Source organism: Leishmania martiniquensis, chromosome 28 (assembly GCF_017916325.1).
Source record: "Leishmania martiniquensis isolate LSCM1 chromosome 28, whole genome shotgun sequence".
In the NCBI taxonomy this organism is placed as follows: domain Eukaryota; phylum Euglenozoa; class Kinetoplastea; order Trypanosomatida; family Trypanosomatidae; genus Leishmania; species Leishmania martiniquensis.
The window spans coordinates 813,426-838,322 of NC_090163.1; the positions used below are offsets into that span (position 1 = coordinate 813,426).

Sequence of the window (24,897 nt, forward strand, 5' to 3'; positions counted from 1 at the left end):
GCGCATACGCACAAAAAAGAGCCGAGTCCTTGTCGACGTCTGCTGCCGAACGGGACTGTGCCTGTTCGCCCGTTGTCTTCGTTTTTTCGTTTCATACCCCTACCTCACCCCAACACCGAAGCAACTCGCAGCGAGACAGCCCGTCCTTGGGCTGCGTGCCCCTTGGCGCGCCATTCAGACACCCCCTTGCAACGAGAGAAACAAAAGACATCTGAGTAAGGCGAGAGAGAACAGAAGCATGTTTCTGTGTATGTGCCTCTATGGCGCTCCCTCTCGCAGGCCTTTTTCTTTTCTCAACTACACGCATGTACACACGCACACAATTCAAGGAGGAAAGAGAGGAGCAACAAGGACGAGCGATAAGGCAGATCGGGTAAAAGAAACGCGCCAGGCTAACTGCGCGTAACAAGAAGAAAAAAGAAAAATGAAGCAGACAAGATCCGCTTTGCGCACCTGCGAGATGGGCATCGCTGGCACACAGTCGTTTAGAAGTAACCGACAGACCAGTTGTAGCTGCCCATTGGACCGCCGTACTTCACGTAAGGGTGCATAAGCACGTCGTGCAGCGGCGGGCGCCACACGTCGCTATGGTAGAAGAATTTGCGGAACTCTGACGTGAGTCCTACGTAACCCTTGTCGATGAGATTCTCCTTCTCGTAGCGGTAGCGCTTGTAACTTGAAATGAAGCAGCGCAGGTTAACTTCAGCGGTCTGGTACGGGAGGTGCGCGGCTTGGCGTTCCGCGAACTCGATCATCATTTCCATGTTATAGCGCTCACGCTCTGGGCGTACCCACGCGCCAAAGATGGAGATACCAGCGATGATGGCAACCACGGTGCGGCCTGTGAACCAGCGCTTACCATACACCGGGTACACTCGGACAGCGGGGTAACCACCAGGAATCACGCGCTCCTGGCGGTAGGCCTGGCTGCTAAACCATGTGTAAAACGCCTTTGTGTCCGTCGGCACTGGGTCACGCACCAACCAGCGAGCAGTAGCGCGCAGCATGATGAAGAGCTAACAGAGGTAGAGGATGAAACGCAAGTGTACCCCCACGGGAGGGGCGCGCCACGAGCACAAGAATATATATATATATATGCGCGGTTCCTATGGAAGGTGGAAGCGGGCGGTGAAGTTTGTATGATGAGGCAGCTCGGCGTTGTCCTTGCAGCTACCACAGGCGTTGTTTTGACTTCCGATTTCTCTTTCCTGTTTCGCAGCTGATAGGAAGAGGAAGAGGATGGTGGAAGCAGTGACCGAAGCTGTGGCGATAAAAAACGGCCGTGCAACTACCACGGATATCGGGAAACCCGGAGGGGCTTCTGCGGCGCATATTTAGTTGTGTGCAGGAAATGTGGTAGAGATACGGGAGATGTAGAGAGAGCACGAAAGCAGCTGATTGGCGAACAGCAGGCGCTGGCGCGATTTCGACTAGCCAAACAAAGGAGAGAGCCCAGGAAAGGGGCGGCATCCGTGAAGCAGAACAGCGCGAGCTGGATGAGGAGCGAAGCACAGCACCGCTTTCGAAAGTCGGCATAAAAGGCACTGAGGTGCTGAGGTAGCAGTTGGTGTTCGTGCGCACAGTAAAAGGAGCACGAGAGCTTTAATAGGGGACACGCCAAGCGTAGCGCTTCATGGGCCCTTGCTGCTGCTATTCTGTGTTTATGTGTATGTGTATGTGTGTCTGTTGTGTGATGTGTGTGGCCAAAGAGTTACGACAGACTGAAAGACACGAGATGGTGAATGGTAGAGGGGGGAAGGTGTCTCCTCCTCCCCCGCCTCACGGCGCCGGTCCAACCTCGAGCAACGACAGAAGGCGCTGCATCGTCAAACACCAGCCAAGCATGAGGCTACAACGTGCAGACGGTGCGGCACACCACAGCTTTATATACATACACTGGTTAGTGACTGCACTGCACGAAACGAGGAGGAGGCTGAGGTGCATAGGCCAGACCCTTTGCCTGGTCAACCCTCCCCCTCTTTCGGCTCCCACTCTCTCACACACAGGGTCGCACTCACGCACATAAGCCGGTGTCTCATTACTAAGCCTTCTCCAGCGCAAGGCAGCAGCAGGTAAAGTAAGGATAAACGGAAGCGTCAAGACGTGGATCCCTACTGTTGCTTGCAGTCGGAGTTGCTTTCATCGACGCGCTTTGAGGGCATTGACGCGCGCTCCTTCCGCGCAGCAGCCTCGGCGGTCAGCACAGAAAGTGGCTTCTTGTATTGGATGATGAGTGTTTGATGCTTCACATCATAGGACAGGTGTGCACTCTCCAACGGTATGCGCGCGCGCTCCAGGTCCGGAATATCGAGCCTCTTGAAGTACTTCTTGTTTGACGTGCGCACTACAATCTTACCGACAGTGTCCCCGTCCTCACGCTCGATCGCGACAGAAAACACGTCTCTGGGGTACGGGAGATTCCGAATTCGCACCACGTAGTTTTCCTTTGTGTCCTGCCGCACGACCACAGGGCTACCGCTCGCTTCTACAATCAAAGTTCGATCCAGGTTGCGTGATGGTGCCTCGGTGCCAACCTCTATCGTCCACTCAGACAAGCCGCCGAGGGAATCGCGGCTGCGGCGCTTTCTCAGCAGCAGGGCATCTGTCACCACGTCGTACTCCTCAACCATCTCGCTCCCATCGGTGAACTTGGACGTTATCAGCCTACGGTCCCCGCGTATTACAGACGACCTGGGCTCTGCGAGCATTTTATCGAGCTTGCAGTGCGCAGAGGATACTGAGAAAGGATGGAGCCGTTGAGCACTTCGCCTGTGGGTACGACAGCTTGATGAAGCGCCCTTGAGCTCGGCCCAACCGTATGCAAGCGCCGTTTTCGTCGGTGTGGAGATGAAGGTCAGCCAAATGAGAAAAAAAAACTGCCGCTTTCCGTCGCCCGATGGCGCCCCTGCGCTGTCTATACGAGTGGAAGAGAATGCTGCCCTTTCTTTCGAAAGAGCATATGTGCGGGCGTGGAGGCGGGTCTCTCCCCCTTCGAGCCCGGTGGCTGCGAGTGCCCCTTCCTCGTCTTGCTTGAATGTGGCTCCTTCGCGAATCGAAGAAATGCCTTCTGCCGGTAGGAGTGGCAGGCACCTAGGCAGACCGTTTGTTTTCTACGGTGAAGCCAAGCGCGTGAAAGAGAAGGGCGCATAGAGGAGGTGTTAGAGAAGGATGCGGCCCCTCGACGGTGGGCTGCCCAAGAGGTGTACTGCCCATGGAAGACGAGGAGAACGGCTGGTGTCGCGCGCGCGAACTCCTCCCGCACAAGGGAGGCGGGAAGGAGAATGAGCCACCTCCGTTCGCACCGGAGAGCTCGCTGAGTCTGCTCGTGCATGAGGCGCCTTGACTTGTGTAAGGGGCTTCCTTTTCTCCCTTGGGGGATAAGTCGCTTCCTTCCTACTACTCTGTCGTAGCAGCTTCGCCCACTGCGGGAGCCAAAATATCACACAGTTGCTTGACACGATCGTCCGCCGGATGCACACGCCCAGCTATCTCGTGAAGCGTCTCGTACCTCAGATGCGTCTTTTTCCGCGCTAGCCGCTTAAACCGTGCCGTCGCGTTTCCTGAACAGCGCCGCCACTTCACGGCGCCGCCGTTCGGCTCTGTCGTCGTGACGGTGGCGACCGCCGCGGAGCTTTTGGTCGCTTTAGAGGCGCAGTGCAACGCCATCTCCTCCAGTACCGACATGTGCCCATTCAAAACGGCCCAGTGCGCCGGCGTCCGCTGCCACTTGTCTCTCGTGTCAAGCTTCAGATCATATCGGTGGAGAAGACGAGCCGCTGCAACGTTGCCGCCGCGCGCCGCGAAGTGCAACAGCGACTGCTGACGGGCGTCGCGACAGTGCGCCACGGCCTGGTCGTGGTCTAACAGGCGCTGAAGAACGGCGGCGGACCTGCTTGACGCCAAATGAGCAGCGGTCACGCCATCCGGCGTCACCGCGGTAAGCCTGGCGCCGTGCTGCAGCAGCACTTCCACCACACGCAATGTCGCCGACTCCTGCTCGAGGGAGCAGCAGCTCGCAACAGCCACGTGCAAGGGTGTAGTACAGCGGTGTTCACGACTGTTATACCCGTTGACGTTAGCGAGGCCGTTGCGAAGAAGTCGGTCAGCAATGCCGGCGCCTTGCGCGGCAACAACTTCACGAAGAAAGTGATCGGTAGGTGCCTCTGCAGAGCTGAGAGCTGGCGATGGCGGCAAAGGAAGTGACAACTCTCGCACTGTGTCGCCACTCTCCGGCTTCGACGCACCAATGGAGGAAGCTGCCAGCCATGCCTCGCGTAGAGCCTGCACATAGTCGCCGAAGCGGGGGTGCTGAAGCAACACGCAGGGCTGAAAACGAGTAGGAAGCCTGCCATGCTCGTCGATTTCGGCTTCGGAGCCAGCGTTGAGCCCGAGGTACACGGCGCGGCTGACCTTTAGGGCACCAAGCGAGTCACCCCCGGCGTGAAGGTAGTGAGTATCACAATAGACAGGCACACCCAGCGCGCATTGCCACACAGAACGCGCGACCCTGCACAACTCATCCTCCTCTCCGATGCAGGGGTCATGCTTTTCCTCGAGATGAGCACCAAGCTCTTCTCGCTGATCTTGGGCAGCGTCGACGGCAAGCTGGGCGCGGCTGACCTTGCCCGTCGGCGTCTGCGGCAAGGAAGCTTCGCGGGCGAGCAGCAGCCAGCGGCACGGCACCATGAAGGAGGGCAAGTGGAGCGCGAGCAGCTCCTGCAACGCAGCAACCACGCCAGCCCTGTGTTCTCTCAAGAGTTCCTCACCGACGACATCCTTCAGCACAACCGCCGCACCAATGGTTGGCGTGCCTGTCGCTGTTTTCACGCAAAAACAGGCGCACTGAGAAAAAAGTCCCTCTAGTGCTCGCTGAACGGTACCCTCCACCTCCTCCAAAGCCACGCGCTGGTCGTTCAACTTTAGTTGACAGTCTCGACGACCTCGCAGCTCCAACTCCCGCCTGCCTCCCTCACCTGGCGGCGCAAGCCTCCCGATATCCCCGGTGCGAAAGAAGCGCTCTCCAGTGACGGGGTCGTAGCCGAACGGTGACACAGTGCTATCCTCTGCGTATCCACAGCACACTTGATCCCCATAAAGGATAACCCCACCGTAATCGTCGCTCGCAGACTCACACAGCTCCCGACGCAATCCATCTTCTGATGTGGAAGAGACCCTGTCGCTGAGAAGCTCGTCGGATGCAGCAGTCAGCATCTCAATCCGAATCCGTGTACCCACGCCGGGCCCGCACTTCACGTGTTCTGCCCTCGTGCCTGGAAAAACGCGCCACACCGACTGGTATATGGTGACCTCAGTCACACCGTAGATGTTGTACAGTTCCACCTTATCGGCCCAGAGGCTGATCAGCTCTTGAGACATGCGCTCGCCACCAAGAAACACCTTCACCGGAGCGGTCGAGGACGGGAGTAACGACGGCAGATGGCCGGAGGTGGTAAGAGAAGAACAAACCGCTGGAGTACTTACCACGTGAGTTGGTTGCGCGCAGACCAGCAGCGACGCAGCCCGGCCGCTGAGAAGGTCCTCCTGAGTGCACGTGTAGAGGGCGCCGTGAGGCGTGCAGAGCCCCACAAGCATATCCCCAATAGACGGATCGAAGAACGGAGAGGAGAGGCCAAAGAAGCGACAGACTCCATCGACCGCGTTGAGGCCATCCTTGGCGAAAATGAAGCGCTGCATGTACGCTCTGAGATTTCCCCGTGAAGCTACCACACATTTAGGGTCCCCCGTTGAACCGGAGGTGTACATGTAGTAGGCGACGCGATTGTCATCGATCTGCTCCACCGGCAGACGTCCAGGTACGCCGGTACCCGCCTCCGCCACCTCCCGCTCTCCACTCCTTGCGCCGCTCGCTTCCGTCGAGAGCGCTTCATGAAGCAAGGACGCGACATCTTCGGAGCACAGATTCCAGCGCGGCCTTCGGTGCAGCTCCAGCCGCTGCAGTCGCAAGGGCGGATCGTCTGGGCGAAACACGCAAAACGACCAGCCTAGGCACAGGCACGCACTTTCTACTAGGCATGCATAGAAGGTTTCTCGACTGTAAATACCAACGTCGCACTCATCCTCTAAGCCACCCTCGTCGCCCCATGTGTCGTGCGCTCTGCCCGCAAGAAGTCCCGCCCGCTGGCCATGCGGTGAGGCGACGAATCGCTGCTTCAACAGCAACACAAACGCACACCATGTTCTTTTGGTGATGCGCATCTCTCTCATGGCCTCCTCGTTGACATCGACTACACCTCTGCTACCCTGCTGCCGTGACACCGTCGAGGAGTCGTCGGGGTGGTGGCGCCGAAGAAGTGCGAACATCACCTCGTCCTCACCGCGCTCTTCCAGAGCTGCGAGTATGCAGGCAGATAGTGTGGCGCCATCGCCCACACACCATGCGACGTTCGAGCTCATTCATGCATTTCTCTCGATGCTGTCCCGATCAGCACCAGTGTATGCTGCCGACGGAAAGAATGAACAACGACGAAACGTATGAGCGAGAAAGAAGAGAATATAAGGCGGAAACAGATCGCAGCGCGTCATTCATCTTTCCCTCTCATAGATGCCTGGACTGAGAGCCGCATCTCTCGGGGTACTTACAGACGTAGTCAAGGGGCGGAGGATAACGTTGGACTTGCAGAGTGTCCATCGTAGCACATCGGCACTGTAGCCTCGCACTCAAGCTGCTCGCAATCCCACATCTGGAAGTAGAGAGACACTCCTTTCTTGGAATGCACTCACAACATGCTGTCTTCCGTGACGCTGGGTGAGCTGTTTAGTCCGTTGGTCTCTGGCCTTGCGGAGAGGCGACACACACGACATGAGGTAAAGCATTACGTATCATCTTGGGCCTTTGGGAGGCGAATTAGATCCGGGAAAAACACTCAAAAGGCGTGGTCTTCTGCGTCGAGGAGATCTCGGGAGAGGCAATGGACAAAGAGAGAAAAGAAGGCAGGCCACTTTCACCTGCTCGCCTTTCTCCCCCGCCCCCTATTCTCCCCCCCCCCTAAAGCGTTTGTGGGCCGCTGCACTGTATATGCTCTACACTGGCTGTGCAGAAACAGCCATGCGATGCTGTTCTACCATACACTTATCGAAGCTACTGATTGTGTCGTCACAGATTTCAGCCAGACGCTCCAGGCCGTTAGCCACGGCCTCTACAGCATAGTCGGAAGCCTGCACATGCAAGAGCATCTTCGCCTCCAGCGGGTGGGGAATCGCGTAGCCAGCGCTCGTCACAGCGGCGTTCTGCATCAGAACATGGCGCAGGGGGTTTCCTAGGGTGTGATCTTCGTGAGAGAAGGTGACCACAGCCGTGGATTCGTTGTCAGTGATACGCTGCAAATCGATCTGAACCTTCTGCTCCTCTGAGGTGTCCACCTCATCGCCCTCGTTCATACGCTGGATGTGCTCCTGGTGGAGGATGAAAGCATCGCGGGGGTGTAAAGACGACATGATAGCCTCTCTCGCTGACTGCACATGCTAATGTGGGTCGTGAGGCACTGAAATGTTTATCGCTCGCCCTGTTGAAGCTCTTCGGGAAGGAGGCTGGAAAGGATGTGTTGGAGTCCGGGAGGGGGAATGTGAGGAGGAGCGAAAGAGAGGCAAAGCGCCAAGCCTTCAAGCTTCCTATCCTGGCTTGAGGTCCCAGACGACACCGTGTGGATAGGAGTAAAAGAGGGAATCAGTATGGAAAAGGGGCAAATCGTCATAGACAGAAATCGCTGAAGGTGCAAGTCCGTCGATCTGACACCACGAGAGATGATGGTGCAGAATAGCGGATGCAGGTGCATGCGCGTGTGTACTTGCCTGCTCGACACACGACGTCACCACGTCATTCATCCCTCCCACGCCTCTCCGTATCCGAGTAAGAGCGCCACGGCCACAGCAGCAACAAAAACAAGAAGTGAGAGAGAGGCGGATAGTTACACCTTAGAGCAAGACGCGCCATCAAGCACGCAGCAGCTTTCGAGCTATACACAGAATTTATTACAGCCCTGCGTTCGGGGTAGCAAGGGCCACAAGAAGAGTTGCTGCTTCTTGAGCTGTGATCGTAGCCGCTCTTCGTGAAGGCAGTGGCGCAACGCCCGAGAAGAAAGGGGTAACCTTGGGAGAAAACAAAAGGGTTACTGCCATGATTAAACGCTGGAGTCGACAGTTGTGTGAAACGTACCTGTTCTTTTCGTTGGCGCGCAGCTAGCGACTTGTGGACCCGAGATATGCACCTCCCTCCGCCCGCTCCTCCGGCAAGCGAGCTGTGGTTGAGGTGAGCCGTCGGCCTCCGTACCTTCTCCCCGGTCCCTTAGCTGGGGTGTAGTTCAGAAGCAGGTGCGGCCCCATTGCTGAGCACGGCCGTCACGCCCGATGCAGCGCGAAACAGTCGATCCTCCATCGCGGCCAGCAAATCTTCGTCGTCCTTGCTGTGTGGCCACTCTGAGATGAGTGGAAATACAAGGCTCCTCGCCCCTTCTACCGTCTCCGTCGCGCGCAGCGCATCGAAGACGGCAAAGCAGCCCTTTTCAGGATTGCCGTCAGGGCTCATGTCGTGGTAGAGGAGGCAGCTCTCTCTTAGTCGGGATAGGTGCCCATTAAAATCAAGAACAATGGTCTCACTAAGAGGCACAATGTCTTTGCCGCGGCGCACGTAAATCGGCGCATCCGCAGACGCTGTCAGCACGACCATACTACCGGGTGTGAGGAGGGACGACGGCACGCGCGGGGAGTAGTGAGTAAGAAGCTGGCCAGGGCTTACCATCGGCGCCTTCATTGGGTCGCTCATGATTCGCATGTCTCGAATTTCGACACGCGTCTGTGGATACCTATCTGCAATGGAGCGGTGGATCATGCTCACGGTAGTGCGACCCCTGCGCAGCACCACTACCGAGTCTTTCGATTCAACCTTCGCTACAGTCGACTCAATGCCGATTGTGCTTTGTCCGCCGTCAATAATTAGCAGCTCCGGGTCTCGAGCAGCTAAGTCGTCGTAAACGTGCTGCGCGGTCGTCGGGCTTACATGCCCGAAGGTGTTCGCGCTTGGTGCCGCTACAGGAACACCAACCATTTCGAGCAGTTTCAGCGTTGTCGCATTGTCGGGGATGCGAGCCCCGACGTAGCCAGAGCCGCCTGTAACGCACTCGGGAAGCGACGGATTTGCTTTGCATATGATCGTCAACGGTCCCGGCCAAAGAGCCGACCCGATTGTGCACGCCAGCTCAGCAGCCCCCTCGTCCCACTTCAGATCCCATAACTTACGCACGCCATCCAGGTCGTACACGTGACAAATGAGCGGATCGGTAGATGGGCGCCCTTTCACGGTGTAAATTCTCTTGGCAGCACTCTCAATTAGCGCATTGCCACCTAAACCGTAGACAGTTTCGGTCGGGATGGCGACAAGATTGCCTTGCAATAGGGCATCAGCCGCCCGCCGTAGGTCCTCCGGTGAGGTCCCGATAATTTGAGCCATGAGTTGTCTCCTCGAAAACAAAGGATACGAGACTGGGGTTCCGCTCGGCGTGACCTCTGCGAAGATGCGCCGAGATGGGCAACTGCTGCGGCTGTAGCACCTCCAAGTACGAGCTTTCGAGTTGCTAGCCCGCTCGCGAAACAACGAAAAGGTGTAAAGAGAGGCGCGCAAGTCGCGCGCGCGAGGATCTCCAGCGAAGCAACCCTAAGAGGAAGGAGAACTGCAGATGATGAGCGGATTCGGCTCGTCAGAAGCGATTTGCGCAATAAGCGAAATTTCCACGAAGCGAAAAGTGGTGGCCGCGACGCACTGTGAGCGAGTATGTGACCATGACACGAGAGAGCGCTCGGTTTCCTACTCGCACGTGTCTTTCCCCTACAGTAGAAAGGGCGGACGCCCTCCCAAAGAGAATTCGGCAAGCCGCGCAGGCTGTGCGTGTTCGAAGCCATTTCAAAAACGCGAAAGGGAGTCTGTACGGCTTTTGCCCGTATACTTCTGCTGGCAATCTCTTTTCCTGTCAGCCTTACGTCCTTATCAGATTAAACGGAGCTGCTGCTTGTGCATAAAAGGGCAAAGGAAATAACGCCAAGAAAACAAAAAACGGAATCACCCGCCTGTCCTCTGTGTCCGAACACAGTGCATCACGGATTTACACCGAAGACGTTCGCGCATCTGCGTGCTTCTCCCTCTTCCTCGTCCCTCAAAGGCCCGCGCGCCACTCCACACCCGAAAGAGAAAACGCAGGCGAAAAAAAAAACGCCTCTCACTAGAGGAGCTCACTGCAGAGGAACGCAGAACTCAACTAAAAACATTCACACGGTTTGCTGACTTTTTTAAAACGCATACATGCCGTCACGCTATATGCGAACCACACACCCCACTAACAGCACATGGAGGCCCAGACACGAAAGCCGACCACAAAACTGTTATTTTCAAGTTCAGCGCGTACATTCTGCCATACTACACGAGTGAAGCTCCACTCTGCCCCTGCCTGCCACAGGCGCATCGCGCACGTGCGAAGCGGCGGCGGGCACGCCACACAGCAAGGCCAACTCCGTCATCGGGCAACCACCTTGGTCTCGAACTCTACACACCGCTCACTGCACAGGTCGCCCCACAGTCGCTCCCATGACGCCGGGCGTCACCTGCCGCATCCCTCGGAGTGCGGCTCAGGCTCCCCGTCAGTGAGCAGTGAGGGCCGGGCGAGACACGCTCGACTCACGTCGGCACGTTGCCTACCACATGGATGGTGCAGCCGCGCCTACTGCCGCAGGTCGCTCCGGGGCAACGCCGCCCAGGACCTCGCCGCCGCCATCCGTGGCGATACATCACCCTGACCTCCCCACGCCGTGGGCATTTGACCTTGTCGCCGCGAGAAGTGGATCGGCACTGGACAGCATAGCGGCTGCTTGGCTTCCCTGCGCAGCGATCCGGTGCGGGGCCGCTGAGCTGCCAGGCCCTGAGGTGTCCCCCCTCCCCATCGTCAGGGAGACAGAGTGAAGACACGAAGCGAAGGAAAAACAGATGAAAGACAGAAAAGCGAAAAAAGCTCCGAAGGAGAATAAAAACAAACGAAACCACATCAAATCTCTAAAGGGAAAAGAATCGAATGGAAGGCCTTAACATAGGACAAGCCACAATCGATGTTATCGGATTGACCTCCAAGAGCGGAAACAGAAGGATTCAGGTCGGGGTGCGGCTTAAAAAATGAACCCACACTACTTGCTGTTCTCGTGAGTGTGCTCACCAGTCCAAAGCGGATGGAAGGTCCTCAACGTCCTTGCGCGACGTCGACTTGCGAGAGATAAAATTGCGGGAAGCGCCTCGATCACCGCGGCGACTAACCAACTCACTGTTGCTTTCTCGGGAGAAATCGCCTCGACCGCCCCTCTTGAAGCGCTCCTGCTGCTGCATCCGATGCCGGTAGCGCTCGGCGAGCTGCACTAACTCTGTTGGGACAGTAGCACGACACTGATTCAAATAGTCCACGAGGTCCGTAGCAAGACTACCGTTCTCGTGGCCAAGGAATGTGTAAGCCGTACCGGTTCGACCGGCGCGGCCTGTACGGCCAATGCGATGGCAGTAGCTATCGATGCTCTTTGGGGCCTGAAAGTTCACCACGCACGTCACGTCAGGAATGTCTAAACCACGAGAGGCAACATCAGTCGCGACGAGAAGGCGAATTTGGTTCTTCTTGAACATGTCCATGACCCTGTCCCGCTGCCGCTGCGACAGACCACCGTGAATCGTCCCTATGTAACGAACATCGATTCCAAGTCGCTGGCTGAATGCCCTGGCTGTATCCTCCGTATCCGTCTGGCGCTCTACGAAGATCATGAGTTTGTCCTTGTTGTCATCGATGGTGCCTTCCTCGACCAGTGACCCGAGCTTCTCGATTCGCTCTATGAAGGTGTGACAGAAGAAAAACTCTTGCTTGATTTGCTCATTCACCTGCAGCCCTGTGCCGGCCGTGCCGGCTCGAATCAAAACACGATCGTTGGAGAGATACTTGCGCGCCATCTCTTGCACCGACTTCGGCCACGTCGCCGACCACATCATCGTCTGCGGGTGCGAGGCTGAGTCGAAGTAGGCCATAATCTCATCCAAAGCAGCCTGGAACCCCATGTCAAGAAGGCGATCTGCTTCGTCAAAGACCAGAAACGACATATTGCGAATGGACACGTCGCCGCCGTCGAGAAAGTCCTTGAGTCGCCCTGGGCAAGCAATGAGCACATCACAACCGTTTCGAAGTCGGCGAGCCTGCAGATCTCGCGGGGCGCCGCCGTAGGCCTCGCAGACGCGCACTTGCCCACATGAGAGGTCCTGAAAAACCTTAGTGGTTTGCTGAACTAGTTCCCGTGTCGGAGCGAGAACTAGAACGCAGGGCGTGTTATCGGGGTTGCGCTGGAGTGCTGTGAGAGCTGGAACCGCAAACGCAACCGTCTTTCCTGAGCCTGTTGGCGCGAGTCCGATAACATCGTGACCGTTGGCTAGCAGGGGTATCGTAAACTTCTGAATGTCAGTCGTAGAAGGGTATTTGAGCGTCCTCAGCCCCTCCGCCAGCCACGGCGGCGCATCGCGCAGCTCTGCAAATGAGTTTAGCGGGGTGACGTCGACATGATGGCCATCGCTGTTCGTGATAGAGACGGCGCGTGCCGACGTCGCTGCGCGCGCACTTGTCCTCGTCGGCGGATCTGGATCGCCAATACTCGAGCTAGTAGCGGGCGTTGATCCTTTGTACACAACACTGGTCATAGAGAAGCTACGCACCATGTTCGCCAGAGGCAAAAGATTCCGGTGGGCCCGAAAAGGCGCGGCGCGGCGCCTGCTGAGCAGCGCATTGATGAAACGTTGCATCTGCACGACTGATTCGTAGCACGACCAACGATCTAAGGTGCAGAGGGTGCGACAGTACCAAACAGCAAGTTGCGGGAAAAGGCACCCTATTCTAATACCGCAGGCGCCCCGTGTGATGCGAAACACAAAAAGATGCAGAGGAAAGGAGAGGGAGGTATGAAGTCAATCAGCAGGTTCAGTAGTCCGCAGAAAGCCCTCGGGCAGCCCCCAGCACTGCAGTAAGTAGCGCTGGATGACCTTAAGTCCATGCATGATCGGGCTAGGGGAGTGCAATGCTACTTTTCTTTGACGTGGCTGACAGCAAGATCACTATGTGGAGCGATGTCCGCCGCTCGCTCTGAGCTACGAGCTACGCCTTCGTGCTGTATTTTGAAAGGGGTAAATGCAAAGTCATCTTCCAAAGTCGATGCGTCACTTGGTAATGTATATGTAGAGACCCCAGCGGAACGGTGCATAATGCGATACAGGTAAAAGAGAAAGTCGACTATGAAACGCTGGCCGCGCTGTAGTTGACCGCAATCATCACCCAAACGGAAAACACCCGCTCCGGAAAACAGAATACCTTCACCCGCACTCCGAACTTGGCACTGTCCACCACAGTATCCAAAATCTCCCTCCCCACCGACGCAGCGCGCACCACGTCCATCACGCTGCCCGCGTCAAGGTACGAAACGTTCACTGGGATAGCCTTGAAGGTTTTCCCTGCTCCTAGGACACCCTTTACAGACTCTTGAAAAAGGGCGAAGCTCTCCGCGCGGCCTTCGCTCTGCTGACGCTCGTAGAGTAGCAGTGCCTGCGACAGCACGTACGAAACCGTGTTGTCGTACGTCGTCACCACGCCAAAAGAGTCGCGGTACGTTGAAATTGCTGCTCGAAGCTGAATTTCCAGTGAGCGCTCGATCGACGACGCAGCGACAGTTTCAAACAGAAGCGGTGCAGGAGGGTACCGTGGCACCATTCGCAGCTTCAGCACGTTCAGTGGCTTCCAGAGCTCTTCGTTGTAGTACTCAAATGACGTAGTAGCGATGCTGTTCGAGGCTTGGCAATTGGCAAAGAAGGACTTGTTATTGAAGATGCAGTCGACGGTAGCAAACGTCTCCTGCTCGCTTGGCAGAGACCGCTCACCCGACGTAGGGTTCCACACCGTGACCTTGGCAGAGCCAGCAGCATCGATGGACCTGGACACAACGAAGACGTTGATGTCACCATTGTGGCAAGACCCGACAGCGCAGAAGGCGTCAATACCAAAACCCAGCAAGAGAGAGCAAAGAAGAGCGGCGTGGTTGCAGTGGTGGCCTTGCCTCTGCGAGAGAAAAATGAAAGGCGACAGCCAGCTACTTTCCTCAGCGCTCAATATGCCTACGGAGCCGGCTCCCTCAGTTGTGACGCGCAGTAGCGAGACAAAACGCGCGGCATCTTGCGGTGAGTCGAGGCCGAACTCGGCCTGTATCGGCGAAACAAAGTGGGTCAGAGGCACCATCCTCCCAGTCGAGGTGGATGCAAATAGTCGCACCCTGCGCTCTTTGTGTGTGGGGCGGAGGCCCTGATACTCTGACCACCATCGCCGAGAGTACACCAGGAATTCGCGGTCAGCGTTAGTGACGGCAACACGCTGCTGCTCCACACGTGACGCAATATCTTCTTCCTTGTATCGAATTCGCTTTTTCGACACTAGCTCCAGCTGTAGGTCTACAATACCTGCTGGTACTCCGGCGTTTCTGCCACAGAGTTCCACCGTGAGCCCTAGATAACCGCTTTTTAGCACTTTTCTCCATTCTATGATGTTCTCGCCCAGGAGCTCAGCGACGTTGAGTTGCGCATTTTCTCGCAAGACGGCAATGTGAAAAGGGGTCGATACTTCGATAAGATCCGCTTCACCAAACCCGAACCCGGTGGCGTCCACTTCAAATAGGAACTCGTCATCAAATACGGGTTCTGCAGAGCACGCTTTCAAAGCAGATTTGAACCTCTGGCTTCCAAACTGAGCAGCGAAGAAAACAGAACGCTTGTGCACAGTTGAGGGCGCTAGGTCAAGGTTGTCCACAAAAGCGCGCCCGCCATTCAATCGGACAAGAAGGTAGTACCGCCCGTCGGTTGGTATGGTGACGGAAGTCGCCACGCCTGCGGTAGAGCGAGACTGAATCTGACTAACAAGCTCCTGGAGTATTCCTTTTTCTTTCACAATCCGCATGATGGCGCTGGGGTTTTCGTCCGAGATCCCGTCATTGCCGTGCTCTGAGACATAGGTATCAACAATGTCGCGTATCGAGTCGTACACATTGGTTTCGTGTAGGAAAGAGTGAATTGCGGACTTCATGGATTTCAAATGCTCAGGTGATACCTGGCTAGATCCTCGCAGCGAGTCCATTGTTGGCCGGATTGCTCACCTCGTCCTGTATACACCACTTAATTATCGAAAACGACGGGTCGAAGCAAGGCACAAGGAGTTCGAGCGATCAAGGTAGAGGTGGAGTTAAGGACAAGAGGGATGTGCTCATTACAATTAGCAAAAAGGAGCGACTTTGCAACATGCTTGAAGCAGTGCACCTAAGAATATACTCTTGTCCTGATGTGGCAGCATAAGAAGCACAGCCCATGAGTCGAGCCGACAGACGTAGGAGTTTCCCTTCTTTTTCTTCCTCATTTTCACTCCTCATCATACTGCACACGAGCAATAAACAAAGCACAGTTCATAAGCAGAAGAAGCAACGAGTTCACCAGCAGCGCAACTCCTGGCCAGGCCACTCCTTTGCTCCCATAGGGATCCACCGTCTTCCAGACGGAAAGACAGATGGACGTGAAGAGAAGGAGTGTTGCCATGAAGAACATACTTTTATCCTTCTTTATCACGTCTTCGTCGTCATCCATCTCAGTTTCTGAGCCCAAGATGTACATGGGCTTCACAAGCAGCAAAACGAAGCTACCGAGTAACCCAACTAGCATGGGTAGCCACATGAGAAAGTTATATGGTAAAGTCGCCTTACTTGCCATCACTGCTCCATCTGAAAAGACAAGGAGGGCGGCACCAAATATGACCCCTGACAGGATAAATGTTAATTGGCGGCGACTCATTGTAATCGCTTCTTGTGTGAAGCTCCCAAGAGGAAAGCAGGAAGGGAGTTGAAGGAAGTTTGTACCCAAAGCGCTTTGAGAACGTCTGATCCATCCGTAAGCGTGCGAAACTTGAAACTGCAGGAGCCCTTAATGGTTATATAGGCGCCTACTGTCCTTGGAAACCCCTTTTTCGGGTTCCCTGTGCGCGACTGCGTCGCCATGACCTTCTCTCTTGGTTATAAATAGCGCAAGATTGCGATGGAATTTAAGGTACGAGAACTATCACGATTGAAGGGAAAGGAAAAAGCTAGCTGATATGCGCATTCAGCCCAGTTACTCTCTTGTTTCCATCTATCAGCTGCCGGAGTTTGATGGGGTCATCAGACATCACGCCGTTGAGTGGCCACCGGATTCCCTGTAGAATATCCACCTCATCGTTGAGGTTCCACCCAATCACCGCGACGCCTCGGCTCTGAAGGTACTTCCAGAGCAACGGTGAGGAGAAAAGAAATGCACCAACATTGGCGCAGACTTTTCCAAATGACTTCGCGGCATCAGCTTTCATGGTACTAGTAAAAACGGGAATCGAGAAAACATCATAGTTTACGGAGAAGTAAGGTAGGAGCCCTGTGTAAAAGAGAAGATACGTCCTGAAAAAGTCGAAGGGACCCGCAAAGATTCGATGCCGTTTCCGGAGTTCTGGCTCTCTCTCCGCGAAGTACTCACTGATGAACCGTTGATTATGTTGTCGACTGCTTCCGACAAATGTGATGCTCTCGCGGCCAAACGTGGAAATCAGGTTCATAACTAGAGCCACAAAATCTTTGCCTTCGTCCTTGATGTCAATATGCAAAGGCATTGAAGGTAGCTTCTCGAAAACTTCACTCAGCAGACATATTCTTGTGGTGTCATCCACGGGGACTTCGTCCGAAGCTTTGTACTGTTTGATAGAGTGGGTAGTGAACTCTAAATCAATAACTCTCTTGGTTTGAGGGAGTGTTTTGGAAGGATCTTCACCAACCACCAAATCTGCCACCGACAGCCCCGCGTACTCGGGGCCGCATGTACGCTCAAGTGTACGATCATGGGCTACGACGACTTGGCCATCCTTCGATTTCCTGACGTCGAGCTCGATCATGTCGCAGAGACCATTCTGAACAGCGCGCATGAACGTGTACATCGTGTTTTCGGGGCCCAACAGTGAGCCACCCCGGTGAGCGATTTTGGTGATAGGGTATGGGAACTTCTTTTTGAAGAGCACTTTCCGCCTCTTGCTACGTAGTGCCGCCTTAAGGAGGCAAAAAGAGAGGAGAAGGTAGGCTCCCATTCCCAGAGCAATAGTCGGCAGGACGCGCATCGGAATCCACTGGAAAATCAATCGCTTCCTAGATCCACACAACAAAGCAGAGAAAAGAAGCAAAGGCGAGGATCGACAGCGCAGTCACTATTCAGAGCGCGACGGAAACAGAAGGACCTCCAGCAATAGCAACAATGCACTGCCAGACATGAGGACCTGAGGGAAGCTTCCAAGATTGGGTTCTGTGCAGTGGCAGGACCACCTTCCATACAGCGCCTCTCATCAGAAGCGCTTTGGTTCAAAAGGTGCGCGGTGATCAGCTACACCTTTCCTTCCACCTTCACCAAAAGGAAACACTCATTATCCCAAACAATGGGAACTCAACCACGCCTCTGGGTGAAGCGCTCTTGATCCCCCATTCAAGTCGTGTGATATAAGAAATGGATGGCCATGCAGAAGCAGAGCACCAAAGATCGGCACGCGCATATGAAATAGGCAGGGCGAGAAAAAAGGCGCAGCGGATCTGCGTCGCCTCATGCCCCTTTAAGATGTGCAGTAGAGTTAACTAACAAGCACGAAGTCGTCACCCTAGCCGATAGCAGAAGTTTATCACCTCGCATAAGAGAGAAGGGGCCCCTTCCGGTTTGCCCAGGCATTTTTTCCCATAAAACGGGATAGCCCTCACAGTAGGCATCGGCGAGGCGCCACTTTCGCCATTGAAAATGAGGAGGCCCCCACCAACCTCACGCACCCACTGCCACACAGAAGCATGGAAGATGCCCCCGGTTTCCCGCCCCCCACTAAGCCTCCACAGAAAAGGAGCTAAGCGAAAGCAAAAATACGCGCGCCTAAAAAGACCCCTGGCCTCCCTTTTTCTCTGAACCCGAACGGTCTTCAGGCATTATGCGCTGGCAGCGAAGGGGCGTTTACACAAGCGCAACTTGGCCGGCCCCATGAAGCCACACAGAAAAAGAGCGCCCGGCCTCTAGGGGCGGCCCCTGCCTTTTCGGAAAGAGATCACCAGGACCCCGCCCCCCACAGACGGATCCCGCACCGAGCCCCCAACCCTCTGACAGCGCACGGGCCCCTGGCCACGGCTAAGGTAAAGGTGAAAAGTAACAGAAAAGGCAGCAGCCCCGAGTGGGGAGCAGCCCATCGCATACTCGCTAAAAACACCGCCACCAAAAAAGTTCTTCGAAAAGCGGGCCCCACCAGGGAAAAGCCCCCCGGCCCCCCATTCCCCCAAACGAAAAGACCAACCAGCCAACGCTACCGCCAACCCCCAGAAGCCACCGCGACCGCAAAATCCATTTGCCCCAAGCCCCTCTAATAGGATTTTCCCCAAACCGCAGCTGACTCCCCCACTACCCGGCCATTCTTTTACCACACGTATTACTCGAAAGGCGCTTTTCAAAAAAAACCCTTTCCAGTGAACGGAAGGCAAATTTACCCCAGCCGGCCCCTCCCCCTCCCAAAGCCCAAAATGATACATCAAAAGCATGGTCCCAGGACGCCTTTATAGTACACACGCACAGCCCAGGGCACGCTTTTTAAACCCACCGCGCAGGCCCCGGCGCCCCCCCCGGCACCACAAATTGGCACAATTGGGCTTTTTTCCCGTTTTAAGGCTCTCAACCTTGCCGCCTTAAAGGGGCGCCGGCGGTCTAAGGCGTGTGGCCACGCCGGCTTTGAGCCCGGAAACGCGCGCGATGAAAAAACACAGCGCGGAAGGGCCCCCCGCCCGCGAAACACACCGCCGCCGCCCCCCCATTCGCAAACCCAAAAAAACTGAGCCACAGGCAACCCGCCAAAGCAAAGACGTTTTTCTCGCGCACGAACTACTGCTTCTCTAGGCCATCAACGGCTGCTAAAACAGCGATCCTAAGCGGCTTTGCCGTTATCCACCAACAAATGCCAAGCGCCAGATCGACCAGAAAAAAGGAGGAGAAAAAGCCCGCAAGAAAAGCCTTTTTGCGCTTCCAATCAGGACAAGAATTAAGCCCAAGAAGCCCCTGAAGCACATTACGTTGTATCTTTAAGTGGCAAGCGGTTTCAAGAACAGGGGGGTGCTGGCGCGCCCTTCCGTTTTGGGCCGTGGCGCCATTCTGCCTCATCCAAAGCCTTGAAAATATTGAAGCTAGCAATGAATGCCTTCAAATATTGTCATTTTTACTTTCTCTGGCGTCTACAAATCTGCAGGATAGTATGTATTTTGGATAGATGTGAGGAATTTCATGTTGGGATGTCTTTTTGCTTGGTGGGCGGCGGCCTCAGCCGGCGACACCCTTATCAGCTTTCGCTCATTAGCTTTACTTTCCTTGTTAAAAAGGAGCACGTAAAATAACCTATTTCTTTAGGACGGGAGCTTTTGGGGATGTTGTTTGTGCTCTTCAGATCTGCTATTTCTCCGTTATGCGACACATTTTCCCGCCAAGCTTTTTTCAACAATAGTAAACCCGCATAATCATTTTTATTGCTAATGGGTGGGCCATCTGTGGGAACTTCTGGGACTGGACCAAATTATACAAGCCGGCCCGAATACGTGTTCGCAGGCACATGTCTTTTTCAGGGCAAAAAGATCACTTTGGGTGGGCTAAAGCGGGTTTTGGGTGGCGGCGGCCCCTGTGAAGTGCCTCTGCCGTAAACTCGTCGCGCGCGGCTTCGCAACGGAACCCCGCCAAAATAGGCGGGTCCCCGATGTCCCCGGCACTTTTGTATTATACAAGACTCCCAGGTGGCAAAAAACGCATTGGCCAGCTCTGATGTAGGACTGGATCTCGACGGCGGCTAAAGAACCCGCCGGCCACCGCTAAAATATGTTTGCGGGTATCCAAATGAGTAAATGAAAAAGACTTTTCACAAAAAGAGAAGGCAGCAACGGGAAGCCTTTTGGATGTATGTTTGCAGTTGGATGTCGTTTACGTTGGGGTAAGCGAGGGATGCCCGGGCCTGTTTTGGCCGAACATGGTGCCCGATTAGGGCCAACGCGTTCTTTTTTCGCCGCGCTGAAAGGGCGAACTGTCGCTTGGTAGCCAAAACCGCTTCGACATTTTTTTCTGAGGAAAACTGGTGAGGTCCAGGGGAAGAATTTTTCTTACACGGGCGCAAACAAATGTTGTTTGCGCGTTTGGGTTGGTTGATGCGGCGTTTGGGCGCTTGCTAAACATAGAAACCTGCGGGCGGCGCTTAGGCTTCTGAAAATTGGGGGGCGTTTGTTTGCCCCCAGCTTTCTTTTTTGATCATGGTGGTGGTGCATTTTCATTCTTTCTGAGCAATTATGTAAGTTTCTTGGGTGCAGGATGTGCAAAGTCTGCGTGGGGTGCCGCCAATTTCGATTCCGCTTTTTGGTGGCCGCTTGGCGGCCGGTGGGGCGCTGTGGGGCTTCGCCCGTTTCGGCCGGCTCGTAAAAGAAAACGGGGGCGAAGGGGCCTGGCAATGATAAACAAAAATTATGTAGACGACTCATGAAAAAGCCCGTTATCGCGTGAGCCTCGCCTATTGGTGGCTCTCGGCGCGTCGGTTTGTGTCGGGGTGCGGCCCCCCTGCGTGTGGGGAAATGGGCGCTTGGCCTCGCGGAAAATGGGGTCTTTTCGGGGGGCGGGGCCTTGTCGCGCGGTGGTGCTTCTAAAATTTTATTCATTGGGAAACAGCTTCTTAGTTAGGGGCCTTGGCGGTGGTTTTATGGGGCTGAAGGTTTCGTGTGTTCGAGAGACCCCTTTTCATTGCTTAAAAGGGCTTGTGTGTGGAAAACGCTCTTTGGGGCTAGGGCCCGGGTCGGCTGCGCACCCCCCCTGGGGGGTCTTTTGGCTCATTACCCAAGTCGCCTTAGTCTCGGGGAAGGTGGTTGGCAGGGGGTGGGGCGGGGGCGCCGGCTAATTTTTTTTAATTGGGGGGTTTAGCTACCGGCCAAAAGAATCCCCAGGGGCTTCGAAAATTGCAAAGGGTAGCCGTGTGCTGGCAGGGATCTTAGGGCGAAAGGGTAGCTCCGCAAGCCGAATCCGTGGTCTCAACGATAAGGGGCTTGATTTGATTGTTGCCCACTGGTCTTCGTGCTGCGTTGCGGGTTTGGGACTCTGGCGCCGAGCCGGTTCTTACTCCGAAAGGGATGCGGAGTATGTGGTGGGTGCGTTAGTGGTCTTGCGTAAGCCGTGGATTTGCGAACCCTGCTTTACTTCTCAACAGGGAACGCGCAAATTCGGGTAGGGGGGCTCCACACCTGGAGGAAGGTGATCGGAGGGAAGATGGCTAGAAGGGGGGAGGCGTAGAGCCTTTTTCGTGTTCTTGTGGATGAGGAAGGCATGGAGAGGTTTGGTTCCCTGCAGGGGGGAGAGGGTCAATGGGAATTGTGGTTGCTGTGATGAGTAAAGTAGCAGGCGTGATTTCACGTCGGAAACGGCCTGTGGAGCGCTGCTGGCAGGGATCGCGTGGGCGACTAACATGGAATAAGGTTAACACGCCCGAGTTTACGAGTGAAGCAGAGAAAAACGGCCCTTGAACTCTCTCAGACTCAGGCTTCCAGAAGCACGGGGTCGGGGGCTGGAGCGGTCTGGTTCGAGGGTAACTGTGTACAAGCGTTAGGGCTTCAATGATTATATTTCCGCATACGCAAGATCCAGGCAAGTGTGCCATTATGCACGCACTTCAGTTAAATAACACGGCCCGGTTACGCACCCTTAGAACCCTACGAGGGAAGCCGGTCCGTGACGTGTGGCGAAGTGTTAGATGCTGGGAACTGCGATTAAGGCTTTGTTAGGTGCTTGCTACTCTGACTTATCGGAACAAAAGCGATTACGTATTCTACGAATGTGCAGAAGAAAATGCTCCAGAAATCATACGGTTGCCCTAAAAAATTTTTGCAGCACTGCTTTCCCAATATTTTGTCAAAGCCTGTGGTCTGTTCAAAAAAAAAAGTATACACATGGAAAGCGAGGATTGACTTCCTTCTCGAGAGAGGTGGACGCGGCAACGATTCTTTCTGCGCGGAAAGCAAAAAACAAAAACAGAATCGCTATTTTCTGCCCAGATGAGCATGGCTGTTATTATTTTAATCCACTCGGCGGTCACTTTGCTTCATGATCCACTCTCTGCTACCTGTGCAAAAGTGATGGGCACTGGCACTTCGGAGTTAGCCCCACAAATTTGTAGCAGCTTTTAGTACATTAATCTGGTGAAAAGTACATTCCAGTGAGTCTCAGCTTTAAAGAAATGAGCATAGACGAAGAAGAAAGTAGGGCTCGGAATTCATTTCCACCACTTTGGAAAGAGGTTGCGGGCGTCTGCAACACCGCGTTTCAAAAATTCAAAAAGCGTCCGTCCCATAACCTATGCAAAGACTATAATAAGCTGATTAGCCAGATATGCGAAGCACATGGACTTGTCTACAACTTGACTGCGTACCAGTGCTCCAACTACCCTGCTCTTGTCCGAGGCAGCAACTCTACACCGGTTGTGGGCGAGACAGTGGAGAGCACACAGGTGCTTGTGGTGTACTACCTTCTCCGTGAGTTGCTGAAAAAGCAAATCAATAATGTCAAATCGACGATACAGAAGGACTCCATCTTATCGTACTTGGATGCATATGAAAAGTATACGGCCGGTGGAAATGTTGTGAAGTCGATTTTCACATACCTTCACTGGACCTGGCAAAAGAGGGGCCTGCCAGCGGAGCACATTATTCAGCCAACGGAAATTGTTGTCGGACACTTGTGGATAGATGTCATTTTGACCTCTGAGCTCAAGGACGCGTTCAGAGCGAAAGTGAACGAAATCGTGTGCCGTGTCCGATCAGGTGGCCCAACAAGCATAGGCGAAATGGAAAGCGTCAAGCGCTTTTCGCTTAATCTTGGGTGCTCTACTGACGTGCGACTGACCCTGTATTCTTCTGTAGTGGAAGAAACATACTTGAAAAGCCTTGGTTCTTACTATAGCGCGAACAGGTCAGTTTTCAAAGCCCTTGGCGTCGATGAGTACATCAATCAGTGCGTCAAGGCTGTGAAAAAAGAGGACATTTTGGCACGGTGCTTCCTCATACGGTCTTCGTACGAGCAGGTGAGCGAATGCGTTTTGCGACTTCTCATTCACGATGAGAAAAACTACCTCATTCCTTTCTGCAAAAAGTGTATCGACCCATCTGATGGTAACGATCCGTTGTCAAGGAAGAAGTCATTGGCAGCTCTCTACGATCTACTCGGCGGTGGTGCAGAAGAGTCGTGGATGGAAGATTTGTTGACAGAAACAGTCTCAGAGTACGCAGACCGGGAGCTCAAGAGGACTGGTGATTCTTCTGAGGCATCGTCCATTTTAAGAATTCTGAAGAGGACTCAGCAAACTTTCGAGATGACCATTTCCAGTATTTTTGGTCACCAGCCGCGCCTCATTCGGGCTGTATACGATGGAATTCAGGCCAATTTAGCAGCACTCGAAAGACCAGCCGCTAATGAGGACAGTGCAGCAAAAATTGCAAAGCGTCTCGCTAAGTACGCAGCAGAAGAGATCAAAAACATGCCCATTGATGAGCTACGCCGGAAGAACAACTGGATCGCGGTCATTTACCGTCTCTGCTCCAGGCAGGATGTATTTCACCAATCTTACACTCGATTTTTGCAAGAGCGGCTCTTGACCAGTATTTTCGGCACTGGAAAGCAAAGCGAAATAGCTGTGCGTGAGGAAAGTATGCTGTCGAGTCTTCTGATCAAGGACAGGAACTTTGCGTTTATTTTCAACTGCATGCGCATGCTTAATGACGCCTGCCGAAACGACTTGAAAGACGTGGTGCGAGTGCACGGGCTCCTAGTGAAGCCCTATATATTGACGGCGTTCGCGTGGGGTGAGTCGCGTCGCTCTGCGGAGGTGGGGCGTACTTCAATTCCTCTTGAATTACAGACAGTCATCCGCCACGATAGTGACGCCTACGCAGCGCAACAGAATGGTCGACAACTCCTTTTTTCACCGGAACACTCAGGCGCTCGTGTTAAAATGAGTGCCCCTGATCAGTCCGCATCGTTTTTTCTCCTGGTTTCATTCTCCCAGATGCGCTACTTGCTGGTGATGAACAAAGCAAGTGAATGGTCCGCAAACGAGCTGTGCTCTTGTACCCGAACAAGTCTCGAGGAGTGCAAGCGAGCGTTGGCACCGTTTGTACAAACTCGCTTGTTGCGGGAAACTGCGCCGGATGTTTTTGACGTGAATCCTGACATTTTTGCTTTACAGAGTGGCGAGGAGAAAATGTACGACCTGCGCTATATAGAGTTGGGGTCCCAACAAAGCAACCCAGAGAAAAGCAGCTGCTTCCTGCGGGGAGAAAAATCGCATGTCTTATCAATAGAAGGCGCTGTGATGCGGCTGCTGAAAGAGCTAGGCCCGCTCTCTCTGGATGTCATTATTGCTAAAGTTTCTGCTTCATTAGGTAAACTGGCGGTGCAGCGAAGAGACATTAAGAAAGTACTTGAAAAGCTTGTCGAGCGCGAATACGTGGAGCGAAGCGAGGACAGCTACTTCTCATTCATCCCCTAAGCACCTCGTCAGCACCATGGCTTTCATTTCACTGTCTGTTTGTTTGCACTGGCTGCTTCTGCTTTTGCGCATCGCTGTTTTGTTTCCCTTTTGCTATGGCGGTGTGCAAAGCCACGAAAAAGAAAAAATGCGTATGGATCATATCTCGTGCCTTCTTCATCTTTGGCGGAGCTCCGCGCACCTAGCCCTCAATGTCATCTCAAGATACCGTATC

General features: G+C 54.4%; 10 protein-coding genes across 10 annotated transcripts; 1 reads left to right on the top strand and 9 right to left on the bottom strand.

The window, feature by feature from the left end:
- Nucleotides 1–485: 485 nt before the first annotated feature.
- On the bottom strand, nt 486–1,007 carry LSCM1_03233 (uncharacterized protein; the record flags this gene model as incomplete). Its single annotated transcript, XM_067320781.1, has 1 exon — nt 486–1,007. The coding sequence occupies one exon, from the start codon at nt 1,005–1,007 to the stop codon at nt 486–488; it is 522 nt and encodes a 173-aa protein (XP_067177391.1).
- A 1,104-nt stretch (nt 1,008–2,111) lies between these two features.
- Nucleotides 2,112–2,708, bottom strand: LSCM1_03234 (uncharacterized protein; the record flags this gene model as incomplete). Its single annotated transcript, XM_067320782.1, has 1 exon — nt 2,112–2,708. The coding sequence occupies one exon, from the start codon at nt 2,706–2,708 to the stop codon at nt 2,112–2,114; it is 597 nt and encodes a 198-aa protein (XP_067177392.1).
- Nucleotides 2,709–3,396: 688 nt separating this feature from the next.
- On the bottom strand, nt 3,397–6,414 carry LSCM1_03235 (uncharacterized protein; the record flags this gene model as incomplete). Its single annotated transcript, XM_067320783.1, has 1 exon — nt 3,397–6,414. One exon carries the CDS (start codon nt 6,412–6,414, stop codon nt 3,397–3,399), a length of 3,018 nt encoding a protein of 1,005 aa, XP_067177393.1.
- A 627-nt stretch (nt 6,415–7,041) lies between these two features.
- Nucleotides 7,042–7,455, bottom strand: LSCM1_03236 (uncharacterized protein; the record flags this gene model as incomplete). Its single annotated transcript, XM_067320784.1, has 1 exon — nt 7,042–7,455. The coding sequence occupies one exon, from the start codon at nt 7,453–7,455 to the stop codon at nt 7,042–7,044; it is 414 nt and encodes a 137-aa protein (XP_067177394.1).
- An 847-nt stretch (nt 7,456–8,302) lies between these two features.
- Nucleotides 8,303–9,463, bottom strand: LSCM1_03237 (uncharacterized protein; the record flags this gene model as incomplete). The annotated part of the gene is made up of 1 exon (XM_067320785.1): nt 8,303–9,463. The coding sequence occupies one exon, from the start codon at nt 9,461–9,463 to the stop codon at nt 8,303–8,305; it is 1,161 nt and encodes a 386-aa protein (XP_067177395.1).
- Nucleotides 9,464–11,206: 1,743 nt separating this feature from the next.
- LSCM1_03238 (uncharacterized protein) lies at nt 11,207–12,820 on the bottom strand (the record flags this gene model as incomplete). Its single annotated transcript, XM_067320786.1, has 1 exon — nt 11,207–12,820. One exon carries the CDS (start codon nt 12,818–12,820, stop codon nt 11,207–11,209), a length of 1,614 nt encoding a protein of 537 aa, XP_067177396.1.
- A 484-nt stretch (nt 12,821–13,304) lies between these two features.
- LSCM1_03239 (uncharacterized protein) lies at nt 13,305–15,188 on the bottom strand (the record flags this gene model as incomplete). The annotated part of the gene is made up of 1 exon (XM_067320787.1): nt 13,305–15,188. The coding sequence occupies one exon, from the start codon at nt 15,186–15,188 to the stop codon at nt 13,305–13,307; it is 1,884 nt and encodes a 627-aa protein (XP_067177397.1).
- Nucleotides 15,189–15,466: 278 nt separating this feature from the next.
- LSCM1_03240 (uncharacterized protein) lies at nt 15,467–15,811 on the bottom strand (the record flags this gene model as incomplete). The annotated part of the gene is made up of 1 exon (XM_067320788.1): nt 15,467–15,811. The coding sequence occupies one exon, from the start codon at nt 15,809–15,811 to the stop codon at nt 15,467–15,469; it is 345 nt and encodes a 114-aa protein (XP_067177398.1).
- Nucleotides 15,812–16,181: 370 nt separating this feature from the next.
- LSCM1_03241 (uncharacterized protein) lies at nt 16,182–17,231 on the bottom strand (the record flags this gene model as incomplete). Its single annotated transcript, XM_067320789.1, has 1 exon — nt 16,182–17,231. One exon carries the CDS (start codon nt 17,229–17,231, stop codon nt 16,182–16,184), a length of 1,050 nt encoding a protein of 349 aa, XP_067177399.1.
- A 5,145-nt stretch (nt 17,232–22,376) lies between these two features.
- LSCM1_03242 (uncharacterized protein) lies at nt 22,377–24,683 on the top strand (the record flags this gene model as incomplete). The annotated part of the gene is made up of 1 exon (XM_067320790.1): nt 22,377–24,683. One exon carries the CDS (start codon nt 22,377–22,379, stop codon nt 24,681–24,683), a length of 2,307 nt encoding a protein of 768 aa, XP_067177400.1.
- Nucleotides 24,684–24,897: the final 214 nt, after the last annotated feature.